The 19,393-nt window shown below is 35.8% G+C and overlaps 2 protein-coding genes across 2 annotated transcripts; one reads left to right on the top strand and one right to left on the bottom strand.

The window, feature by feature from the left end:
- The first annotated feature begins 885 nt into the window (after positions 1-885).
- On the top strand, positions 886-4,262 carry LOC126599279 (RNA pseudouridine synthase 7). The gene is made up of 12 exons (XM_050265632.1): positions 886-1,051; positions 1,150-1,193; positions 1,287-1,364; positions 1,473-1,573; positions 1,698-1,785; positions 1,895-1,973; positions 2,091-2,173; positions 2,754-2,819; positions 2,903-2,959; positions 3,180-3,305; positions 3,655-3,890; positions 4,010-4,262. The coding sequence occupies exons 1-12, from the start codon at positions 961-963 to the stop codon at positions 4,110-4,112; spliced, it is 1,152 nt and encodes a 383-aa protein (XP_050121589.1). The 5' UTR covers positions 886-960; the 3' UTR covers positions 4,113-4,262.
- A 5,501-nt stretch (positions 4,263-9,763) lies between these two features.
- LOC126599284 (bidirectional sugar transporter NEC1-like) lies at positions 9,764-11,843 on the bottom strand. The gene is made up of 6 exons (XM_050265641.1): positions 11,660-11,843; positions 11,396-11,432; positions 11,077-11,299; positions 10,821-10,982; positions 10,540-10,659; positions 9,764-10,372 (listed from the first exon to the last, which is right to left on the bottom strand). Exons 1-6 carry the CDS (start codon positions 11,700-11,702, stop codon positions 10,070-10,072), a joined length of 888 nt encoding a protein of 295 aa, XP_050121598.1. The 5' UTR covers positions 11,703-11,843; the 3' UTR covers positions 9,764-10,069.
- Positions 11,844-19,393: the final 7,550 nt, after the last annotated feature.

The raw sequence follows: 19,393 nt of genomic DNA, 5'->3' as shown, positions 1-19,393 counted from the left end.
AAAATTAGTGTAAATTTTCAATTTCAGCACCAATCTTATTTTTATTTATTTTTTAGTGGATTAAATAATAAATTATTACGAAGAAAAAAATCGATGGAGATTAAACATATATTAAATGTAGGGAATTGTTATTAGCACTAAAAAAATCTCATTCTACCCTCCAAGCTTTCTATATTAGGAAAGAAAAATACACTTGTAAGGAGTGTAGAATGAGATTTTTGGATTGTCAATAATACTTCCCTAAATGTATAAACATGATTACCTTTTACCATTGTGATAAAACGCCATCTGCAACACCGTTATATGACCTTGAAACCGAGCCATCCTAAAGCATGCCCACTCAAAATAGGCAATATTCAAAGGAGGAAATTATAGCAATAGTCCCTCAATTTTAATCTAATTAGAGTAATGGTCCCTTAACTAAAAATTTATGACTATTGGTCCCTTAACTCTTTAAAACATGTAGCTATGGTCATTTTCTTCAATTCCGTTATAACTTCCATCAAAATGAGTTACGTACCACGCATATGAGGTTGAATCAAAGGGTAAATATGAAAACCAAATGAGAAAAATTGTAGCAATGGTCCCTCAACTATAACCCAACTGGAGAAATGATCCCTCAACTTATCCCTATTGTAGCAATAGTCTCTCAACTTTAACATAATTGTAGCAAGGATCATTCTAACATAACTCATTTTGACGGAATTCTGTTAGAGTTAATGAAAATGACCATAGCTGCATATTTTGACGAGTTAAGGGACCAATGATCATGAATTTTTAGTTGAGAGATCATTACTTTCAATTTTGATCTTCTAAAATCTAAACTGGCTTCTATACGCCGTCGTTTCTGTCAGCGATTTAATCACCGGACGACGTCGTCCCACGAAGTTTGGTCTAGGGCTGTGATTTCGCTTCCAAATGCCGAAAATTTGATCCGAAAATCCGAAAAAAACCCGATAAATGAAGAGGACGAGGGAAGACAAGGCCATGGAGATCGTGTGGCAGAGTCCGGCGATTCGGCCGCAACCGCAAGATTACATCTTTCGCGACGGTAAGTTCTCCGCCGTTGAAAATTGCCTTTATCTTCGAAAAGTAATAACAAATTAAATGAATAAATAAGTAAAAATGTCTTTGGCGGGAATGTTGCAGGGCGGCGCCATGTCAGACCCTACTACTTCGAGTTCATCTGCCATGTAAGCTTACTTGATTAATTTGGTAATATTATTAGTTTAATGTAATTAGTTTACTTGTGATTAAACCCTAATTCTGTGGTTCCGGGTTTTTAGGTGAAGAATCGGTGGGCGGGGAAGACCATCGTTGATTTGTTCACTCATGAGTTCAAAGGCCGGCCTTATGATTACTATGTAAGAGTTTTTGTTTTTGTGTTCTTGTTTTAGTTGCTTTGCATTTTACTTGAACGATTTCGTGTTGATGAGTTGAGGTTTTGGATGTGATTTGTTGTGCATTTGTAGGTTAGTGCAGTGAAATCTGGAAGGATACAGGTTGATGGAGAGATGGTGCCGGTTTCCCACATTGTTAAAACGTCGCAAAAGATAAGCCACTTCGTCCACAGGTTTGTGTTGTAGTCGATGGCTCTCGCTCTTCTTGTTTCCTTATGCGCTTTTGCTAATTGTGTGATTGGTTCAATTTCGTATTTCAAAGTATCGAGCTACCAATTGATGTAAAAATGGTTGTAGGCATGAACCGCCAGTCATGACTTGGGATATATCGATTCTTCAAGAGAAACCGGATGTGGTTGTTGTTTGTAAACCTGCATCTGTTCCGGTGAGTAGAATTTATGGCCTAGTGTGCCAAGCAGGGGATGAAACATTATCCTGATCTCTTATAATCCTATTACGGAGTCTTATTGCTGTTAGTATCTGCTGTTTTTCAGGTGCATCCGTGTGGTCAATATCGTAAGAACACCGTTGTTGGCATCCTTGAGGCGGAGCATGGCTTGGCACCTCTATTTCGTATCCTAAGTTTCAAGCATATTACTTCTGACAGCACGTGGTTTAAAGTTACATAATGATATTTTGCAATGGAGTCTTTAGCTTTTTATTATACTTTCCTTGACACGATGATACCAGCAATTCATCGACTAGATCGCCTTGTATCAGGACTCCTTATCTTGGCCAGAAGTGCTTCAAAAGCTGACTATTTTAGGCAACAGGTAAGCTTTATCTTTAAAGTTGACTATATGGTACTTAGCAAACACTATTAATTAAATATTCATGAAACTTTAAGTCATCATCATGGCCATAGGACATTATAATCAATGCCTGCATTATGGTAGCAGAAATTTATAATGTGTTGGTTTCTGTCACGATACAATTCGATATAGTCCTGGAGTTACATGCATTATGGCCTTATCCTGCATGTAATCAGGGGTACACCAATCTAATTCGGTATGTACTACATGTCAGATATAATGTATACTGTCTCTTTAGGTGTATCGTCTATATTCACATAGAGTGAATCGTGTACCTTTTATACCAGCATATATGACTACTTTTATAGAAGAGAAAGAAGCTTGGGGTCTTCCCAATTATTTGGCCGGTAATGTTCAGGTTATCTAACGAATGGTATTGGTTGCATGCACATGTCAATACCGTTGGGAAATCATTTTATCTTGTTCCACTGTGTTTTGAGAGATTCTGTTGTGATGACTAGATGGTGTGCTTTTAATGCTTTTATCGATAAGAATTTTTTTTTTATCTAGATTTTCTGAATGTCAAATGCAATCGTTGCAGATTGAAGGAGGGATGGTCCAGAAACAGTACATTGCAAGAGTTGCTGGGGAATTTCCTGAGCAAGAGGTTTGCTTTTGTTAAAGCTGGATGTTAAAATTACTGGTCTTAATGTTAGGATTGACAGATTGTTTTTTTGTCTCTTCCTCCAGCAAGTTGTAGATGCTAATGTTAATCATGATGCTCGAGAATGTAGGAGCACAACAGAGGTGGGTTATAATGTGCATGATGCTAGTAGCTTCTGTTTAAACCATATGATTTTTTAGTAGTTTCAATAAACTTTTGTTATGTTGTTAAAGTTGATTGTCTGAAACTTCCTGCCATGGGTAAACCCATTGTTAACTGGTCTTCTCCAATTGATATTTTGAATTATATACCGAAACGTACGAAGTGCCCATACTGGATGATAACCATCTCTCGTTTATGCAGATTAGTCAGTCAGGTGATGATACTCCCATCAAGGGGAAGACTGCCTGTACAAAGTTTACTAGACTCAGTACCAATGGAATCCATAGTCTTGTCTTGTGCGAGCCAGTCACTGGCCGAACTCATCAAGTAAGTCAATGCACTGATTATATGGGCAATGTAACAACAGATTTTGAACAGTTTGCTCTTGAAAACGAAAATTATCTCCCTTTTCAAATCCCGACAGTAAGTTTGCAATATGCATTCTATGCTTTTATTTTTGGTTCCCTTTGGTAATTTTTCATTCGCAGTTCATTTCAGTGAACTTTTGCTATGCTTCTGTTCTTACGACTCTGCCTTCCATTTTGTTTTTTCGAATTTTGATATCTTTTAAACTCTAAAGACATAGCTCCACATTTTTATTCCAATTGGTCTGAATTCTGAAGCAGTGATTTGGATTGACTAAAAGATCAATGATCTCCGCTTTTCTGTGATGTAGATACGTGTCCATTTGCAACATTTAGGCTATCCGATTGCCAATGACGTGCTTTACCTGTCCAAACATGTTAATGGTCGTTCAAGTGAAGGAATGGGTGCTGATAGAGCTGCTGCAAATTCCAGCCCCTCTCCGCCATCTGGCTTTCGCGAAAATTTATCCACTGAACCTGTAGATTCCGATGAAGATTTCAGCATTGATCCCATGTGTACAAATTGTCCGAATTTGGTTCCAAAAGGGTACAACTTATCTTTTCGTCACACGTAGTCTACATGAAAAAAATTCTTTGATGCATTTTCTTTCTAACCATATAAATTTTATTTTCGACTATTTTCCACAAAAATTCTATTTGTTGCAGGTACGATGTTTATGAAGAGGCTTTGTGGCTACACTGTGTTCGGTATTCCGCACCGGGATGGACTTATGAATGCCCATATCCTGATTGGGCATCACTTACCTAACTATTCGTGTAATCCATAACTCCTAAGCCTTTTGTTTTCTTCATCGTAATAGCTCCTTTTAACAAGAATTTAAGGCCCAGTACCACAAATTTTGTGAAGAATTGTATACAGGTGCATTTTGTATCCTAATAAATTTATTTTCCGTTGCAATTCCGAACTCTATTTACTTGTTTTTGGTGGAAGAGGTCTCACGTTCAAATTTTACGGACGAAATGAATAAAAAAAAGTTCAAGTGATTGCCCTATGGGATTGTGGGATAATCATGACACCACCTGGTCTAAAAACCCTATGTAATTTAAGCACCGTTAACAAGTTGACCAGAAAGAAAGAATAAGAATCTTCAACAAAATGGGGGGAAAAGGACAAACAAAACCAGAAACATAACATGATGACAGTAAACTTTTTATCATTGGAAAAGGATCCTCGTCGGATCCTTTTTCTGAGAATTTTGTGATCGTGATCGTGACCATTCATCGTACATCGTGAGGTTAGAAATCATTTCAAAAATTAAAATTTAAAATTAAATATGAATAGTACTTAACGAAAACCAACCACACGATTTTTTCCTTTATCATTGATCCGAAGCTTCAGGCTTTCAGATGATCAAAGTATTAGTACTGTAGTAGTTGGTTACTTCATCACCCTCATGATCTCATGCATTGCAAGCAGCACACAAGGTAGGGTCAAGCATGGTTACCTACCTAAACTTAGGCATGCTTCTTCTGAAAATGACCTTTGGTCACCGCCGTTCATTCCACACACCTTCCGAGAAACAATGTCGACAAAGAGCGAAACCACGTAATGCTAGCGTGATTATGTTTTCCAACCATTTGCTTATCATATTATGTGACAATTGATGTGTATTTATTAGGTCAATTATTATGATCAGTAGATAATGTTTTATCTGTGGAGGAGCTAGGTCAAGTATATATTGTAATCAATTGATAATGTTCTATTACGAGAGGAGCCGGATTCATACTTGAAACCTACCATGGATTAAGTAGCTCTAGACTTAGAGTTGGTACCGATACTTAACATATCAACTGTTACATGATCTAGCCAACTTGCGCGATAAAAATGAGTCATGTTAACTTGCGCCAAGCTAGCTATTTCTCTTTAGTCTTATAGAGAGAGAGACCTAATTTTTTGGCATTCAGAAATAAAGATTTGCAATGAGAAAACGTGCAAATATAATCAAGAGTACGCATATTTCATCGGTGGGTTTTTAATTACTGAACACTGCTGGATATCTACACACAAACTTTTGCGTGTAATTTGAATCACAAGTTCTTCAAAACCCGAATCCCCCCAACTTGTTAAAAAGGAGGGTCATCTATCACATCAGGGAAAGGAACTACCAAATGTTGGGGAAGCAAGTACAGTGAAATCTACCAGATTATTTAACATGAAAAGTTGGTCATGGTGGTCATACTTGAAGCAATCCTTAAATTTGTGGTGGAATGTGGCCTAAAGTTTTTTTTTATATGGATGAAGAATCTTGATCAGGCTGAATCAGTTTCATTGGCAGTGACTAGTGCCCCAGAATAAAAAGTCGTACCCAGTGCACAAGTCTCCCGCTTTACGCAAGGTCTGGGAGAGGTGAATGTCGGCTAGCCTTACCCCCATTTATGGAGAGGCTGCTCTCAAGTCTCGAACCCGAGACCTACCGCTCATGGGCGAATGCACTTGCCATCGCACCAAGTGCCCCAGAATAATTACTAAAATTAAACCCCTAGTATATTTCTCCGAATTCTTCCCCATCAAGAACCAGAAAAGTAGTTATGTATAAAATAGTGTGAATTTTGAATATGTTCCCACATGAGGAATCACTATAAACATTAGGCATCAATGTATAGTATCTTGAGCCCTTTAATTGGTTTTGGCTGGTTGAATACCATATTTCTAAGATAGTATGAAACTATTGGTGGTGGATTGCCCTGATTATGGTATTTTTCTTTAGTTTATTGCATTATAGGTTCAAAGTTCAAACCCTTTCTTCTCCATTTATTAGTCTAGTTTAGAGTAAACATATTGCTTGTATTAAAAAAAGAGAGTATCAATTCAAGCTAATTCACGTGTTAGGCTTAACATACACACGTTGATCACAAATACACTAGATGCGAGGGAAAATGTTGTTGGATTATTTTCCTACTAATGTTAACGTTGCACTTGTCAGGAGCAATTTTATGGGGTTTAATGTCCCTAGTCACTTTTGGCATGTTTACCAATTGGGAGTGGAATGGAGAGAAACGAAATTGAATTCCTCCCCAAGCATTCTGCCGTTTACTAGCAATTGGGGAATCAGATTTTATGTGGGGTCCAACCAATTTCAGGAGTTCAATTCCGGATTTCCTTGGATTTGGATTCCCTCTGTAGAGGTGGTAATTGAATTCCGGGTAGAGAGCTCCATCATGAATCAAAGTTTTCTACCCAAAATACCCATGTATATTCCTAAAACAACTCCTACCTTCATCAATCACTCCCCTTTGTATTTGTTTCTTTCACATCACATACCACCCCACCTTCGCAATCTGAAATGATGCAGTAGCACTGAATGACGAACGCTTGTGATTTGGAACAACGATTGACCGAGATTTAAAATGATGGCACAACGATGAACATGATCTGAAACAATGAACGCCCAAATCCTCAAGGAAATTGCGATTTGCAGACCCAAACAGAAGAGAATGAAAGAACTTTGATCACTTTCACCCTAAAAATTGGATTTTTTTTGTTGTTGATGGGGTAGGTCGTGGCTTCGTGGTTCCTCTTGAGATTGGATGGTGGGGTGTGGATACTGCGTACTAGGGAAAGAAAGGGGAAAGAAGGACCTGGCTTCTCTGCCTTCCCACTTTCCATACACTCCTTTCCCCACCTATTTGTGTGGTCACGGTTAAGTCACGTCAACATTTTATATTACTATTACTTTTTGTCTTATTATTTCTATAAAAAAAAATCAATATAAAATGTTGACGTGGCTCAACCGTGACTGCACAAAATAGGAGGGGATGAGAGTGTATGAGAAGTGGGAGGGCAGAGAAGCCGGGTTCGGGAAAGAAAGGGGTTGTAGACAAAGAATGGGGAAAGAAAGGGGGAAGAGAGAGAAGGAAGTAAAATTTTATTTTAGTTTACTTTATGTAGGTATTTCTATTAGGGTTTAGGGTGATTAAGAGTTAGAAGCAAATAAAAAATGATTCTTTCATATCAAATTTGAAGTAATCTATCCGATTAGGAAAATTTAAAAGTTTTATAAAAGATAAAAAATTATTCTCCCTAGTAAAAAATAAAATAAAATAAAAGAATAAAAGTTTTACTAAAAATAATTAGCATATAAAATAAATTAGTTAAAGTAGGGGTACTTTAGTAATCACATTAGTTATCATTCCGATTCATGTGAATTAGTAAACAGTTTATATACATCAATGTCATTCTTATTCCGATTCCAGACAATTTTGGTAAACAATTTCAACAGGAATCTAGTTCTGATTCCATCTCATTCCAATTCCTCCTCAATTCAATTCCTCTCAATCTGATTACGGATTAGTAAACGCGCCATTTATGTATTGATAGCAAGTCTTACTAGATTTGAAATATATTAATTTATTTCCCTTGAATATGAGTGATGTTATTACTATAATTTAAATTTGGGAGAGGGGCCACTTAGTACTACAGTCTAATGGTATTCCTCTTCACTTGTAAGTAAGAGGTATTAGGTTCGATTATCGCCAATGGCGAATTTGAACAACATTATTACTAGCCCATTGTGAGGCTAAGCCTACCCCCTCCCTCTTAGTGTAAATAATATCGTTTGTTCTAAAAAAAAGGTTTGGGAGAGGGGGGGGGGGAAGAATTTGAAAATTTGAACCCGGATGTAAGGTCTAAAATATCGATGATATCGAAAATATCGGTAGTTTAAAAACATGGAAATTTCGATGGAAATATCGGGATATTATCAATATCGATAAAAATTGAATAAAAACCACGGAAATTGTAAGAAAAACTTGGAAATTTTAATTGAAACTTTGCAGGATGTTTATTTAGTCAATTATTTATTAATTTATCACAAAAAATTGGAAGGAAATGCATTGCATGATGGATTTAACTGATTTAAGTTGATTATATAGCGAGCTGGCAAACATTGTGAATATAGAAAATATGTAGTAATTAATGAAAGAAGTTTAAACACACCATAATCATTTATATATAATGAATTAGTACAATATTTTACAATTTATACATTGCATGGTAAGATACATGAGTGACTTAGTACCACATAGAGTTCCTATCAAGGTTTAAAATATCGATGATATCGGAAATATCGGTAGTCCAAAAACACGGAAATTTCAATGAAAATATCGGGATAATATCGATATTTTAGACCATAAGAATACCCTAATTGACTAAACATATCATGTTCCGACTATGGTAAACTGAGTTTGAGTAATATATTGGCAAATAGGATTTCAAATTCTATTATGAACTTAAGGGAATTGTAAGCGTAACTCATTTGGGTTATGTAAGTAAGGATTAATAATTCTTGTTTTTACGTTACACACGTGTAACACTTCTTATTTAGTAGTGTAATTTAAACAAGAATAAAATATTCTCTGACTCTGTCAATTCAGGCTAGTATCTTAGCTTATTTTAATTATATGAACACCTTTAAATCAACACGTGATGTATATCTCACGTGGAAAATGTAAAGCCTTTGCCCTATAATTAATTATAGTGAGTTACCTTTCACTTGGGAAGAATACTCTGATCTATGCAGATTCCAAACTCATGTATAGGGGTGATTTTGTTCCACTAGCTAGATATGTTTAGGTGGGCCCATTCAGATCGGCCTGGTGTGTAATCTTTCGAGTCATTCAACACTAGCTACATGCAATACCATGGAGAGAGAGAGAGAGAAATTGTGTTGTTTCGTTTTGGTTGCTAGGGTTTGTCCCGTCTCCCCCACTGAAATTTCCTAAAAAAGCTAACTTAATATCGGCAAAATTTTAACTTCAAGTGGAAAGGCTTGAAAGAAAAAAATAAAAATAAAATTCTTTGCCTACTTTTAGTTTATGTTACGGTGAAACATTTTCTGTGTTGGTGACTCTTTTTTTTTTTATAATTATTTTTATCCATGATAGTAAATTAGTTTGACATAATTGGAATAATTATAAAAGTAAGTGAGAAAATTATAGTCTATGATGCATTCTTTTTCGCCAAGTTTATCAATCTAAGTGTCATTTTCGTTTGTGAAAAAAAAAAAAAAAAAATCAGATTAAGACATATTCCAGCCACAACCATATTAAATTGAGTTATATCGTACTTGATAAGTTTTTTCTATTTGTTTTGGTTTTTCTGGAATTTGATTATACCATAGCTAGCTTTTTACCTTGAACATCCCAAAAGATGAGCATTTTAGAAAGTTCATTAGAAAATACCTTAGTTTGTGTAGTCTGTCTAAGAATGGTTAATGTTAGTGAATAACAGTTCAAGAATTAAACTATAGAAAAGATCTAACCTATCTACCAATTGTTAATGTTGACGAGTGCGATAATAATTGGGTTCGTCAGTTTTGCTTTTGCTTAGAAGTTGGAGTTTTGAGGAATTATTTGTGAAGAGCCCTCAAAAGAAAAGGAAAAAAAATCTAGCAAATGTAGTTAACTAGTAATAATATCTCCTTAATACATTAATTGAAATAAGCTTAATTAGTTTAAAGCTAATACAAAGCTAGCTACATCAGATAGCTACAGAGCTTTAAGGGAACAGAGATACTGAAAGACTGGGAGATTAGAGGGAGATACATAACACAGATACGCCCATGGCACCTACGCCTTAGAGCACAGTTAATTAAACCAACACACAAATTAAACTTCAATTAGGGCAAACTTAAAACAGAAGGAACTATGCTTATCTTGAAGACTTAAAAAACTTTATAACGTGTGCACGTCCCTTCAATTTTGGGTTCAAACTTTGGTGGAGAAATCATCATCAATGGCAGCTTCCTTGGTTTTTTCTGTCTTTTCAGCCATGACAATTATATTTTGAACCACTTCAATCATGTCATTTGTAATGTCCACAGTTGGATTCAGAATCACTGCAGGACTCAGTTCTGGACACACCAAAGTACTGATCTTCATCACATCAATAATGTGCTCAGATAATTCTTGAACTTTTGGCTGATCTTCCAGGAATTTCTTTGCATTCTTGTAGACTACGTAAACCGCCATTTGAACAACCCCAAAGAAGAAGCCCAGAATGTTTGGAAACTATTTGTCCGATAAACCAAGAGGAACACAAAAGATTAATATAATAATATATAGAGAAAGTTTCAAACTAAAGGGATAAAATTAATATAATTCTTCACGCCTGCATGTTACATGCATGTAACTTGTACATGTAAGCTTATATATGTAATCTACCAAGGTTCACTTACAGCTATGTAGTAGTCCTTGATCAGAAAACCATAGAAGAACCATGCGACTGCACCTAATGTTAGGAAAAATGATAGCGGAAATGGCATGAACTCAACACTCTTGGTCCGTATTACTTGTCTCTGCACAAATTTACCAATGTTATCTTAAGACATTAATTTAACCCTGGAAGAAACTAAAACCTTCTTTGGAAGTACTACCTCTTCCAAAACGATATTACAGCACGGTTAGTTGAGATGTTACAAATAGGTAAGATTTGTTTAAGGTCGAAGTTGCTAATTACCAGGACACCAAGAGGTGCGACAAATACGCTTAGGCTGAACACAAGACAAATCCATCCCACAATCTTAAAACGTGTTTCACCTGTGGCTAGAAAGCGAGTCAATACAACCATCATGCCGTAACTGAAAAGGTTCAGCAAGAACAGAAGCGTCGCGGTTGAGATCTGCAAGTGCCAAATAAAACCCATATGTAAGCTTCAAACTAGAATAATTAAAAAAATTTGAAGGCTGTTAGTGTTATAGACAACCAATACATACCCTGGCCTTCTTAGGGGCATAGAAAAGGAAGAGGGAAATGTAAATAGTCTCTATGACGCAGCCAACCGAGTTGATTGTGATGACAAGAGTGGCATCCTCTTTCAGCTCTTCCTTAAGGAGGGCATAGTATACGTACATCATTGAACTCAAGAGCCCAATTACGTATGGAAGTGCTTGAAACCCTTCAGTTGTTTTTTTCTTGTAAACTGTATAAAAAGTTGGCCTGCAATTACAACCATCGTTGTTCTCATTAGCAAGGACGTACGCATATAACAATTTGAAAATTTTCCATGGAGTAGTTAATACATTGACCACTTACACTGGAGCAAGGAAGACCAAAAGGGAGATGATATTGCCTACGATAAAAGAATTGAAAAAGGGACAAGATAGAAAATATATTAGTCTTAGCAAATTATAATTTACCAAACATAAAAATTGGTTTGTAATTAAACTTGAAATCTTAAAGAGAACTTATTTAACACATACTACAAGCAATATTATGTAGCGTGCATTAATCAGTTGTGACCATTGATCAGTTGGTGAAAAAGAAAAGGAGGCAGAAGGGACACATGAGCTACAATACCTAAGAGGCCAAAGGCCAAACTCAAAGTGTGGTGAAGTGCCATATCTTTGGATTACAACCGAAAGATTGGAAGGCTCTCTTTGTTTCACTCACTCTATGATCCCTTGCTCACGCAGTGACAACAAGAGAGTTTTACTACACAACTGCAATCTTATACTTCTCAATACAAGACATGCTTAGAAGCAAAGGATGTAATCTATTTATACAAGGAGGAGCCTGGGATATCTAAGGGTCACGAATTTGAGGGATATCAAGTTGCATGCAAAAAAGTGCGAAGCAATATCATTGTAACACTCTAGGGTTAACTTTCCAGTTGTTCACTTGAGCTTTGACGTTTACATAATCCAAACAGCTTTTTTAGCTAGCCCCTATTGCCCTATATTTTCCCTACTTAGTCTTTTCTCTTCTCAACGAGAACGGCCTCACACCAGTTAAACCCTAGTGCAACTACTATTCCTGGTACGTACAAAAAAATCCCTGGGGTCCCACCAAAGTTTCTTTCTGATGTGTCACCCACCAAGTGGTTTAATGGTTACAACTCATAGTTCATTTCTAGGGACTTCCTTTCTCTTTCTTAGTTGGCTCCTTTACTTCTTCAACACAAATTGTTTGTTCGGATTTCTTACCCAACAAATCAAAATTAATCGCATACATTAGTCAATATATAGTTAAGTGATCTCTTAGTTGTCTATTTGAGTCTATTCTGAATATTATAAAATTCTTTTGCAAAATAATATACACTGTGCCGAGGGACCAAGCTGGGCATAGCTAGTGGCATAGGAGCCGACTCGGCGTCAGCAGCTTCATGCCGCACTGGAGTGATCCAACATGTACTCTGCACGTTCCATCGCTCCTCCGTTCATTTCCAATACTGATCGTGAAACACCAGATATTGAGGTCTAGAGTTCGAAGTGGAATATTTTATTTGCCCGTTCCTAGTCGTCATGGGAAAGAAAGCAGAGATAAAAACTATTGTTGATTTTACTGATTAGCAATGTATTAAAAGCGTGAGGCGTGAGTGAGGCGTTTGAGGGACAGCGCGTACACATATATTATATTAAAAAAAAGATTATTAATCAATAATCACCTTGAGCACACACATATATTATATATATATACACACACATATATATACATATTATATATATATATATATATAATAGAGGATGAAAAACACAATGAGCACACATATAACAATGCACGCAAACAGCACACACACATTCATTATATAAAAAAATAAAAATAAAAAAAAAGGCAGAGAGACGATAGTGCAAGGAAAAGGTATGAGGCAATTAAAACCCTACCCAAAATTTGGGTTTGGGAGTTTGAAAAAATAAAATAAAAGACACTGAGGTGTGCCTAGGCAGCTCCGTGAAGCCTTCCACCCACTCCCTCAAAACAGAAGCGACAATCCTCACGCCCAACCTTAGAGGACGCCTATACAAGCCTTTTAAAACATTGCTGATTAGACCCGGTAATAATGGCTGGTATAGATTTTCCCTGCCGTCTTTTTACTATAAAAATGAACTATATATACTGTACTGCAACGCACTAGATTGAAGTTACATATCAAGACCACTTGCTCAGTCCTTTGTAGGAATATAGAGGGTTTGAAATTATTTCATTCACCCAGAATCGCACTAAGGAGCTTTTTGATGTGTAATCGCACTTGGTATGTACGTAGGGCTATCCAGAGATATCATGGCTCATTTGGCATAAAGAAGCAATCCGACGGTAAAGAATCAAGCTCAGAATCAGGACGGATCCCATGCTTTCTTACGCATACAGGATTCAACTTTTCCTGTTGACCCTGTATAGCCGCCATACTCAATTCGTAAAACCCTATTCCTCTATAATATCCTGTGTACTCCATGTTTTAGCAATATTACCAGGTCACGTGCCAGTCATGTGCACCGATTTAATCTTCTTTTGCAAAGTTGAGTAGTTAAATAAGGAAAGTTCACATTGCCAAGAAACCCTATTGCTCATCCAAAACACTAATTTTGTTTATCTTGACAAAGTTTCCAAAAGAGTAATGCTAGAGAGTTTAAATTTGTAGACTAAATTAACAAATCATATGAGATGTCACCAATAAAAAATGAGCATTTTTATCAACGATTAAGTAATAATTCAATCATCAACTTCCATATCATTTAGTTTACAAAATTTAGTCTACAAAGTTAAGTCTTCTTAGCATTACTCTTTTCAAAAAGAAGAAGAATGTTGGTGAGATTATTCTTCAGGTGGGTTTGAAAATCCAAAAATGTCATCCAATCACCAACTTCTATGTCATTTAGTTTACAAAATTTAATCTACAAATTTAGTCTCCTTAGCATCACTCTTTTCAAAAAGAAGAAAAATGTTGGTGAGATTATTCTTCCGGTGGGTTTGAAAATCCAAAAACGTCATCCAATCACCAACTTCTATGTCATTTAGTTTACAAAATTTAATCTACAAATTTAGTCTCTCTAGCATTACTCTTTTCAAAAAGAAGAAAAATGTTGGTGAGATTATTCTTCAGGTGGGTTTGAAAATCCAAAAGCGCCATTAGGATGAGATCGACTATCACGATCAAACCCAAATAATCTCCACGCCAGCCAAAATCATGAGCAAACCAGTCGAGTTTCAAATGACTTTTTGATAACCGTTAGGGTTCAATATTGCCATCAACAATACCATCAATATTGTTCTTAACTTAACCACTTATTGCTAGGTGTTAAGTTTTATCAGAAAAAGTCTTGGTAATATTAGGGCTAGAAACTCTCATTTATTAATTGTATGTTATTTTGTCATATACACAATGTGGCATCCTATTCTTGAACACGCCCCTTCACACGTGACCTTAATTATATGGGGTCACAAGAGAAACCAATTCCTACATTGGGAACATATCAAGTCATTAGAGCAAGTCCACCCCACACAATTTGGCCTAGCACCCAGTCCACAAAGCAGCCCAGCACCCTGTCAATTTGCTCCAGCCCGCAAAATAGCCTGGCACCTAGCCCAAGCCAGGCAACAGACCAGCCCATTTCGGACAGACCCAGAGGCCGACCTATTTGGCTGGCGCATGCAACACACTCACGACTAGGTGCGAGTAGGAGACAAGGGTGCAGGGCTACGTGGCCCTCCTTAGTGCCGTTGGATTTCCAACGGTAAAAAAAAATTAAATTTGACTTTTAAAATGGACCGTCCGATCACAGATCAATGGTCTACATTTTTTCACAAAAAATAAAAATAAAAATAATAAAAAAAGATCCAACGGTCAGAAATATGACCGTTGGCCACGTGGCAATGCCTTGGCTCTTGGATTTGAATATTTTTCAAATCCAAAGGTCCATATTAATTAACTATATTAAAATTTATTAAAAATTAAAAAAATACAGAAAAATTATTAAAAAATACAGAAAATTTTAAAAAGGTTATTATTTTTTTTCTATAAATGCCTAACCCTCATCTTCCACCTTACACTACATTTCAATATTTTATACACTTTCTATAATATCTACATTTCAATATTTTCTACACTTTAAGAGAAAAAATGTCTTCGTGGAAGCTCATTGAAGATATTTTTCTACACTTTAAGTGACACATGGCGCGTCGGGATTGGTTCAAAATCTTAGTGGAAATCTATTCACAAAATAGTACATTCAGATAATGACACGTGGCATGACGAGATTGGTTAAAAATTCTATCCGAAATTAAAACTATTTTATTTTTTTATTCTTTTAGAAAAAATTTAAAAATATTTTAAATGAGCTGGGTGCCAGCGCATTTTGTAGGGGTGGAGATTGTTTGTGTCAGCACATTTTTTTACTGGGTGCCAGCGCATTTTTTTAGGGGTGGAGATGCATTTGCCTATTACGGTTCATTGGAGTCTATTACTATTCACTGTAGTGGATAAATAGGCTGAGTGCTGGCACAAAGTCTTTAGGGGTGGACTTGTTCTTATACTCAACTTAGCTCAGCTTTTCAAAAGCCTAGTCAACATTCATTCACTAGAGCCAACGCAAATTTTCGAAAATATCCTTAAGTTGGAGCTACCACAACTTTTCGAGATCCCAACTCATGACGTTTCGAAAGAATAGCCTGATTTGATACCATGATAAACTTTTAGGCCCAACATGATCCACCACCAACATCACCAATATTGTCCTAACTTAACCACTTTTTGCTAGGTGTTGTGTTTTATCACAAAAGGTTATGGTGATATTAGGGATGAAAATTCTCATATATTAATTGTATATTATTTTGTCATACGCCCGATATGAGATCCTATTCTCCAACAGTTTTTAAACAAAAATGCTATACAAAACTGTCCATGGTCAAATCCTAAAACTCAAACTTGGGCGGTTTAAAAATAGGACAAGGATTGTCTGCCCTCCACTTCCGGTGCCTTCCCCGTGCCCTCCTGTTTTGTGTGGTCACGGTTAAGTCACGTCAACATTTTATATATATTTTTTATAGATATAATAAGACAAAAATAAATAGTAATATAAAATGTTAACGTGGCTTAACCATAACCAGGGAAGAAAATATTGATATTATTGGCGAAATATCGCCGATAATATCGTTATTTTTACATAGCGATATTTTCAACTTTTACACTTAATTATCGTAATAATATCGCGATAATATTGCTAATATCGATAATATCGCGATATTAGCGATATTATCGCGATATTAGCCATAATATCGCCGAGGATCCTCCGTCGTCATTGCAACTGCAACCGAAGAAGAAATGGGGGGGAGAACCGAAGAAGAAACAAGGAGAGACTGAGGGAGAAGGTGAGTTGCAGAGAAGAGATAGGGGGGAGAACCGAAGAAGAAACAAGGAGAGACTGAGGGAGAAGGATGGAGAAGGATCGATCGAGAGACTGAGGGTGGAGCGCGGCCATGTGGACGAGATGGTGATGGTGATGTTCCTCGCGCAGGGAGATAGGTGCGTGCGTGCTGCGGTGCAGAAAAGAGAGATGAGGGAGATATGAGAGAGAGAGAGCCGAGAGGGAGATAGAAGAAAACAGAAAAGAAAACAGAAAGAAGAAGAAGAAAAGAAGAAGGGAGTCACGGGGGAACAGAGAGAGAAAAGAGAAGAGTGGAGGGGGGTTGCCACGTGGCCACTTCAGAAAGAAAGGAATCCAATGTTTTGGATCCTAATTAGGTAGTCAAAGATGACCAATTTGATATATTAAAATGTTTAGGGGATAATTACACAAATATATCTTTATAAATGGGGGTGGGTGTTACATATTGCCCTAAAAAACTCCAAGTAATTACAACATCGTATTAGAATTGTAATTGATCCTTGTTAGATTTGGTTTAGAAATTCTATGTAATTTAGTGATTGTTTCATATTAGGTTTAGATTTGAATTTTTTACTCCATTCAGATTTTAAAGGATTATAATAGATTTAAAAATTTATGAATTTTGATGAAGTTTAATAATTTTTAAAACTTTTATGTAAAATTTTAAGTGAATTCCCTCAAATTTTTAGGGAGCGATTTGAGAATGTTTAAAATATTATGTGAAATATTTCTAATTTTTTCGAGTTTCCCAACTTTTTAAAAATCTCTTCGAATCAATTTCTAAATGAATACATTTGGAATGTATGAATTTCTTAAAAATCATGATCGAATACCCCTTAAACTTTAAATAATTACTTAAAATCCTGATTAAATGCCCTTAGATTTTTAAGGAGAATTAAAATGTTTATAAGCCCCAATTGGATGTACCGCTTAATTTAACTAATTGACACAACACAACAAAACCAGTTAAGATTACAAATTAACACAAAAGACGACTTGATGCGAGGTCATATCTAAAAAACTTGCCGCAATAAGCCCCAATTGGTGTGTTTAAATTTCTTTCATTAATTACTACATATTTTCTACACTCACAATGTTTGTCAGCTCGCTATATAATCAACTTGATAATGTTAAATCCATCATGCAATGCATTTCCTTCCAATTTTTTGTGATAAACTAATAGATAATTGACTAAATAAACATCCTGCAAAGTTTCAATAAAAATTTCCAAGTTTTTCTTACAATTTCCGTAGTTTCCATGTAATTTTTATCGATATCGATATTATCCCGATATTTCCATCGATATTTCCGTGTTTTCGGACTACCGATATTTCCGATATTACCGATATTTTCTTCCTTGACCATAACCACACAAACAGAAGGGCACGAGGAGGGCATTGGAAGTGAAGGGCAAACAATCCTTGTCCTTAAAAATAATCAAATTTAAGTACAGTAGGTACATATGAAATTTTTTGATGGAGCAGTGAAATGTATAAAGATAAGAAAGAACATTAACTACGAAAGCATTTTGTTAGGGCAACACTGACAACAACAATAATTGGCAGAGACGGCCCATAGGTAAGGCGAACAACGTGCCTCAGGCCTCACTTAAAATAGGCCTCTTATTATCTTTATACCCTTATTATATATTTTAAATTTTTTATCGTTCATCAGACAAAAGTGCTACTTCAACCATATTTTTCATACCACATTTATACCACCTCTTTAACAGAAATAGACATACATTTGTTGGTGGGTCATACTTCTGTTAAAGAGATAGTATGAACGTGATATAAAAAATGTGGTTGATGTTGCATTATTTTTTTATCATATTCTTGATTAAAATGAAAAAAAATCCCATATTCCCATGAATTCTATCAAAGTCTTTTATGCCAAGACCCTCACATTTGCCACGTTGTACATGTAAAACGCGAGTTGAAAGACAACATCAGTATGGTTACTAATGTGTCATTTAGCTAACAAAATAGTTAGTGATAGACTACTAGTAGGTAGGAGTAGCCAACTTCAAAATCCATGCAAAGTCCTTTTTCTTCGTATGTGACGAATTTTTAACCCTAATACGTGGACAATACTAATTGAATGACGTGAAACATCTATGGCTGTTGGGTTTCACACGTTGGCCAACCTGACTCTAATACCATAAAAAGTTAAAGAGTTCGATTAGAAGTACTTTTAAAAGGGTTGAAAGCGTTTTTAGTGAAAATATTTTTAGAAGCAATCATCAGTAAAAATACAAGTGATTCCTGAAAAACACTTGAAGTCCTTCCCATAAAAGCATTTCAAGTACTTTTAGAGCCCAAAAACATTTCTTTATAAGTGCCTTCAATTATTTTAAACACTTCAAAACGAGCCCAAGGTTCCATCATAACACCAGTTAACAACCTAACTGTCTCACCGTCATATCCTCACAAAAAATGCCTCCGATTAAGTGAACACTTAGCGTTCCAATATTACATAAAATAGGTTCGACGGCGTAAAGAAAAGTTTATTGGTTATAGATTTTGAAAATTGTCCATTATGTTCGTCGGCACTCTCCTATCACTATTAAATTAAAAAGGGTCCATGAGACGATTGCTCCGATACTGTAAGCATTTGATAGAACAAAACACAGAAAGATCCCACTACAAAAATATCCTACTCTTGATCCTATCCAAGTCGAAAATGGTTCGTTTTTTATTTTTTTTTTCTTTTTATTGAGAATGATAGAAATTTCTATTTTTTTTTAAATAGTTATTGCATGCTATCTATCTTATATAGTTTTTTTTTTTTTTTTCTTTTTCTAATAGGCCATCTTATATAATTATAGAATGCAATTCTAATTTAAACTTTTGAATATTGTATAAACTTGTTTAAATGCATGAGTGTATATGTCGTTATGCACTGGATATTTTGGAAGAAGAGAACTACATAG

Source organism: Malus sylvestris, chromosome 14, assembly GCF_916048215.2.
Source record: "Malus sylvestris chromosome 14, drMalSylv7.2, whole genome shotgun sequence".
Classification (NCBI taxonomy): Eukaryota; Viridiplantae; Streptophyta; class Magnoliopsida; order Rosales; family Rosaceae; genus Malus; species Malus sylvestris.
This window is presented reverse-complemented; position numbering and strand designations above follow the sequence as displayed.